Source organism: Psammomys obesus, unplaced genomic scaffold (assembly GCF_907164565.1).
Source record: "Psammomys obesus unplaced genomic scaffold, mPsaObe1.curated_primary_1811, whole genome shotgun sequence".
Taxonomy (NCBI): domain Eukaryota; kingdom Metazoa; phylum Chordata; class Mammalia; order Rodentia; family Muridae; genus Psammomys; species Psammomys obesus.
In genome coordinates this window covers 7,289,425-7,296,527 of record NW_026590809.1, presented here as the reverse complement: position 1 = coordinate 7,296,527, position 7,103 = coordinate 7,289,425, and the positions used below count along the sequence as shown (strand labels likewise).

Genomic DNA, 7,103 nt, shown 5'->3' with positions numbered 1-7,103 from the left:
CAAAGGCAGGCAAAGCTTCGAGTTTGAGGCCAGCCTGGTCTACAGAGTGATTTCCAGGACAGCCAGGACTACACACACACACACACACTGAAAGAAAAATTTTTACAAAAGTATATACCAATTAAAAGTACACCATGGCTTAGAAGAATATACTGTATTCTTTAAAACCTCTGGAAATAAATTCTAAATGTTTTTATCATAAAATGTCACGTATGACCTGTTTCTATTAGTTCAATTCAGCTTTTGCACATTATATGTATTTCAAGTATCCTGTCATACACCACAAAGATAAACAATTTTGATTTTTTAAATTATTAAATAAATTCTTTAATTCATTTAGATACAATAGAGCAGCCTACAGGGATGGCAAGAGAGAAGGCAGAAGTCACGTGTTCCTGTACCTGGATGAACGCAACCTGCACCACCCAGCTGCACATTTCTCTCTGTGAGTTAGTGGGTCCCCTTTGCTTAGCTCCTGCAGTGAGAGTTTGATCACTTGCAGAGCTCAGGCTGAGGCAACCTGCCTCCCAACACACACACCCAAGCAGATTGGATCCACTTGTGGCAGGTCAGCGTGCCTCTCTCTACCTTCAGTCCAGCCAGTGGGAGAGCACCTGCCCGCAACACTGCCCACAGCACCATCCTGCCTGCGGTAATACTCAAACGGCTTTGGCTCCTTTCCTTCCTGGGCCACTGTGAAGTGCCTCTCCCTGCTTTGTTCTGTAGTTTCATCACTAGTGAAGTCAATTCAAACATAGAGCGGGCCTGAGGTGCAAAGTCAGGTGAGTCTCACAAGTAAGCTTAACCTCCCTGACTGGAAAACAGCAATATGCAACTTGGAGATATCTCTTGGAAAATCCCAGAATACAGGAAGACAAACATCAAATGAAGCAATTGACAAACACAATCATATAACTAAGGACTCCCCCAAAGGAATAAACAAAAGAGGGCAACTTCATAGCTGGAACCAGTCAAGCATGCTATTTATGATTTCCATGTCTAGGAAAGCCCACCTTTTACACTGCCTGAAGAAGTACCTCAAACCACTTCTAGTTTGGAGCTGCCCAATTCATGAAAAACTATTGGCTCAAATAAACTCTTTGTGGTCCACTGTGCCTCCACATATCTTTCAACATCATGGAGGTCATATTGGGCATCTATTTATTACCTGTTTGTTGTCCCTCTATCCTCAAGGGCAACTCCCTGAGAGCAGGGACCTTATCTTTTTTTCACTGTGATTATCTCTTTCTTTGCTCACTTTTCTGTCTGGCACATCACCCTGGGTGCTTTAAAAATATCTGTTGAGAGTATAAATGAACAGATGGTTCAGATCTACCTTGTCATCAAGTTCTTCATAAGCACCTCTCAACTCCTCTGACACCTATGAAAGCAGAAAGACTGTACCTCGTGCAACTCACACACCCCTGCTTCAGGCCTCCTTCCTGCTCTTGCCACCCCACACCTACCCATTCTTCAATTCTTCAACTTCCTGCTTTGGAAGGTCAGGAAGGCACTGGAGAGAGAGTGAGGCTTCAGAACTGAGCACACAAGTCCATCTCATCTCTCGCCTAACTTCAGGGCCATCCCAGAAGGTGGGAGCGGAAAGATGGCTCAGTTGGTAAAGTGCTTGTCTTATAAGTATGAGGAATTCAATCCGCAGACCCACATAAAAAGCCATGCATGGTGGTATGCATTGTGACCCCAGCACTGGGGAAGTAGAGGCAGGTGGATCCCTGCAGCTCACTGGCCAGCCAGCCCAGCCTACTCAGCAAGCTCCATACGCCAGTGAGAGACGTAGAGGACAGAGCTTGAGGAATACATCCGAAGTTTATTTCTGACCTCCATAGGCTGACATACATACATGCATTCAGGCACACATACACACCAAAAGACAAAAGGGAAAGAACCAGAAGCTTGGTTGCTTTACAACAAAATGGGGTTAAGACACTGCCCTGCACAGGGCTGGCTTATTGCTCGTGTGTATTTAGATAAGATTAAGTGAGACAGCTGGGAGGGACTTACAAATGATGGTACTTTCTTCCTTTCCCTCTCCGGTTTTTCAAAGCTTTCCTTGATCCAAACAGCCACGTCGTAGCCTTTTACTCTTCTGTCAATTTAAAAAAAAAAAAAAGTCAGAGGGAGAGTTACCCAAGAAGGATGGCATTTATTGACTCTATAGCTGCAAGGATTAGGCTAGTAATAAACACTCGGGAGATCGCTTATACGTGTGAGTGATAAAAGGCCTCTGGTCCAGAGGGCAAGACTGTGGCTGAGAGATGACAGTCTGGAGAAAGACCCAGCATCCAGGTCCATACAACAGAAGGTTAGGGCGACAGCTCATTTCAAAAAGTGCTTGCCATGCAAGCATGGAGACCTGAGAGACCTGAGAGCTCAGACCCTCAGAACCCAGGTAAAAAGCTGGAGGCGCATGTCTGAATCCCCACTTTGTAAAGGCAGAGACAGGAGGGCACCAGAGACTTGCTGGCTTGCCAATCTAACCAAATCAATGAGCTCCAGGTTCATTGAGAGGCCCTGTCCGAAAAACACCAGACATGGACCTCTGACCTCCACATGTATACACATCAAAATGCACACCAATGCGCGCGCGCGCGCGCGCACACACACACACACACACACACACACACACACACAAATGGTCTTTTCATTCTTTTTTTAATTTTGTTTGTTTGGTTTGATTTTTGGAGACAGGGTCCCTCCATGCAGTCCTGACTGTTCTGGAATTCACTATGTAGACCAGGCCACCCTGAAGCTCAGGGAGATTCCTCTGCCTCTACCTCCCCCAGTGTTGGATTATAAGTGTGTGCGCCCAGCCTGGCTAGGACGTGGGTTTTAGAGGCAGGTTAGCCCAGCACTCTCTGCTGGTAGTCTGTGCAGCTTCACTGCTTCGACTCAACCTCTCGGGCATATCCCTTCAGCTGTAAAAATGGTGTCAATGACTTCTAACTGTTAGGCCTATCATGTGAATTAAAGAACAGTGAGTGCTTGCATGGCCTGGCCGGAAGAACATGCAAGCTCTTTGCCTCTCTTTGTCTCTCTTTTGTTACCTCTGCTACTCATAAACAGGAAGCCCTGTCTTTACCCATGACTCTCCCTGGCAAGATGCCCGCCCCCCCAAATAAAAAGCATCTTTGGCCAATAAATGAAGGAAATATTGAGGAGGCACTACTGGACTATTGACTGAGAGTGAATTTAGAGGCTGTTAAAATAAACTCTTGTTTTTGTTCTGGGCGTTTTCTTGCTCTGCATTGCTGTGTGCCCAGGACTGCACTGCTCTCAGAGACTCTTTCCCATTTTTTGTATTGGGGGGCACAGCTACATGCGGCTGTACATAGATGTGTGTGCATGTGGAACCCCAAGGCTGATGTCAGGAATTATCCTCGATGGCTCTTACAGCCTTTTAATTGAGGGGACTTTCATGACCACACCCAAAGCTCACTAACACGTTTAGTCTCACTAGGCAGCTTGTTCTGTGGGTGCCCTGTTTCTCGGCTTGCCAAGGCTGGTATCACAAGTGGATGGCCACACCTACCCAGCATCTACGGGAGTTCTGGAGATCTGGACTTGAATCCCTACCCGTGGGCAGCAAGTGCTTTAACCACTGAGCCACCTCCACAGTCCGCTTAGCTCTTTTTAAATAAATAAATTTGTCTTTCAAAAAGTTTTATGTGAAGTCTCAAGTATTTGAAACATCCCACTTCACTTGAATGGAGCTTGTCCACCTTTATTAGTCTTCAAAGAAAGCATTTGCTTCTGAAGGAAATCAGTATTCTGCGCTTGCTTCTCCTGCTCTTTGTTCCCAGTTCCTGTAAGCATTCCATCAGAACTTGAGGCAGTTGTAAGGAAGCTGTTTCTTTTTAAAATGCAAGCACCACTGAAAATTCTAAATGTACATGCTGCTTTATGCATTTGGCTTGTTTCCGCTCTTGTAAAGTTTTAAATACCAAAAACAAAGCAGGTATAACTTTATGCAAAGTCAAAAATTAGAAGATGCACTCCCTGTGGCTTTGTTTAAGCATTTAAGTGACTAACTTGTTAGATCAAGTTTAAACTAAACACTACAGAGTTTCTTATTAGTACAAGTCCATGGATTGTTCTGAGGACTGACCAGTGGCTTCAAATGCATGGGTTGTTTTTCTTTGTGAATTTCCCCGTCATGAACCCCAATCCCACTCATCTCCCTATCCCTTCATTTCCACCCTCCACCCTTGCAATCTCTCCCCCAAAAGAAAACAAAAAGAGGGCTGGAGAGAGGCTCAGAGGTTAAGAGCACTGGCTGCTCTTCCAGAGGACCTGAGTTCAATTCCCAGTAACCACATGGTGGTTCACAACCATCTAGAATGAGACCTGGTGCCCTCCTCTGGCATGCAGGTGCACATGCAGACAGAACATTGTATACATAATAAATAACTAAATAAATAAATAAATAAATAAATAAAAGTCTTTAAAAAGAAAAATAAAAACATCCCCCTGTAGAAGCTGCAGAGTGTCACAATGTGTCACACAGTGTACTCTTTTGTCCAAACATCTTTACCTGCAAATGTTTGTTACAATGAGTCCTTGGTCTGGTTTGAGGCCTCTGGCTTCTGCTATGCTATCAATACCAGATCTTCACTGGGACTCCTCTTGGATATCCTGTTGTTGCCCAGGATCATGGAGATCCTGCAACTTCGGATCAACAGGACAAGTTCCTTCATGCACCCCAGCAGCTCACAGATGGGGCAGGCGTTGCAGTGGGCCAACTCAAAGCCCTGGATCTGGTGATAGCTGAGCTGGTCGCGTGCCAGCTCTCCCTCGCCCACAGCACCAGGTCAGCTCTCCAGCACTGCCCAGTTAACTCACCCAAGTGCCAAAAGCAGCAAGGGTCAAGGGCTACTCTCAGGCTCTCACACCCTTGGGGCCAGCACACCCACCTGCCGTAGGGGTTTGTGGGGAGGGATGGAGAGTCAAAGGCATGTTTTAATTGTGAAATAGAAGGAAAGAAAATGCATCTTCAAACATGTGTTATGAACTCTCCCATCACAAACACTGATTTCTGTATTGTAGGGTCTCTTTCCTATAATTTTGTATTGCATATGGACTTCCTTAAGGTTTGGGTTTTGTTGTTTGTTCTCTTCTTTTCTTTTTCACAGTATATGTGAATGGGTGCATCTAAGTATGGGCACAGGGGTGCAGTACTGTCAAAAAACAGAAGGGGGCATCTGATCCCTGGAGCCGACATTCACATACGGTTAGCCACCACGTGGGTGATAGGAGCCAAGCTCAAATCCTCGGCAAAAGCAGCAAATACTCTTCATGCTGAGCCTTCCCCACGGCCCCTGGATTTTTTTATGTGTTTTTTTTAAATAGTTCTCTAAAATGATAGTCAAAAAGAAACTATATCATTCCCTTGAAACTGAAAATGTTTGGAGGCAGCGTCCAGGTTTTACTGGTGTCTGTTACCTGCTGAACTCTGTATTAGGCAATAGCATAGAGAAGCAACCTGGGTATGTTTCCAATATTTTCCTTTCATTTCATAATGAGCAATGAAAATGTACATAGCACTATTTTTCTGTGCTTTAATTAGATCAAGATGCATAAATTAAACTGTTGTGTAAGCAAACTGTCCATTTGTCCAACTCACTGTTTGTTAGTACACCTCTCCTCGATATTCTTTACTTGACCCACGTGAAACATTAACCTAAAGCCAAGATGAGGATAGAGAAGCGAAATGCCAATTAAGTTTTCATACTGAAAAAATAAATATGTATGAGTATCAGACCGGTTCTGGCTCTGAGGAAAGCCCCAGGATCCATTCAGAGAATCAGACATGTGGCTCGGCTGCCTTCAGAGCCGGAGCTGACGGCCCTAAACCGCTTGGACTTCTGACTAACACTCTCATTCTGCTCTCGCCTCCCGCGGAGCCTGCAATAGAGGACGGAGGCTTTACAGCTGGGAAATCCCTGCTTCGTGACGCTGGCGTGGGTCACCCTTCGTCACCGCAGAACCTCATTTCTTCCAGCTAAACAGAGATTCCGGCACTTCCGGAGATCCACTCCTAGAACAGGACCTCTTCCTCTGATCCCCACCTCAGGGAAGTTCTCCCTCTTCTAACTCCTCCTCCTCCTCGGAGAGAGGGAGCAGACCTGCCCTCCCCCTCTGTGAAGAGGTCTCCATTCTAACCCTAAAGTTCACATTCACAGTTAGCTAGGCCACCAATCACTCTCTGTGTTGTAGCAGCCTGAGGCTTCCCAGGGGAGTCCTTAAGTCTGTCCTGTCATCCCAGTACTCCTGATGGTCACAGCCTCAGTTTCCCCACAAGCCCCATGCAGGTTTGGAATGCCTTCCCTACTCTAGCAGTTGCAAGGCAAGGAACACACAACCTGGGGAGACTATCCATGGCTGACCCTCACCCACCACACCCTGGCTCAACCTCTAAGCCTCCGCAAATCCCATAAATTCTCCTAACTGTATAAACACATTTTACTGGGCCTGGCCTTTCCTCCCCCACCTTCAGCTCTTCTGTTCCACCTGGCCATTTCTCCAGCACCACGCCTCTGCAAGGCATCCTGTATCGCTCCTCCAATCCTGGCTGTTTCCCTGAGATCTCTGCCCCAACACCTGCATCCCATCACATCTCCTGGGGTGGGGACTTGTTTCCCTTATCAGGCTGCCCTCCTCCTTGGTTACACATAGTCCTTTGAGCAGAATTCCTGGCAAGCTAGAGCAGTGACAGTCACCTCCAAGTCTGGGGCTTATTGGACAGAGAGTCTTTGGGGCTATCTCTGAGACAGGTAAAGGGTAACCAAGCAGGGGGGGGGGAAAAGTAGAAAGGACCTCAAAAGAAGGAGAAGCAGGTGGCTAAGGAATTTAGTGTATGACTGGAAGTCAGGGAGAGAAGAGGAGAAGGGAGGGGAGGTAGAGAGAAAGAAAAAGAGAGAGAGGAGAGAAGACAGGAGAGGAGGGGAGGGGAGGGAAGAGGAGGGAGAGAAGAGGGGAGGGAAGGGAAGGTGAAGGGAGAGGTGGGGTGAGAAGAGAGATAAGAGAGAAGGGAAGGGGAAGGGAGAAGAGAGGAAAGGAGAGAAGGGGAGGGAAAGGGAGGGGAG

General features: G+C 46.5%; 1 protein-coding gene across 1 annotated transcript in view; it reads left to right on the top strand.

Annotated features, from left to right (window-relative positions):
• The first annotated feature begins 1,606 nt into the window (after positions 1 to 1,606).
• Positions 1,607 to 7,103, top strand: part of Isx (intestine specific homeobox) — a 24,628-nt gene continuing 19,131 nt past the window's right edge. The window contains exons 1-3 of the mRNA XM_055609055.1: positions 1,607 to 1,618; positions 4,668 to 4,828; positions 5,705 to 5,978. Coding sequence (XP_055465030.1) covers positions 1,607 to 1,618; positions 4,668 to 4,828; positions 5,705 to 5,978 — 447 coding nt within the window. The remainder of the gene's footprint in view (positions 1,619 to 4,667; positions 4,829 to 5,704; positions 5,979 to 7,103) is intronic.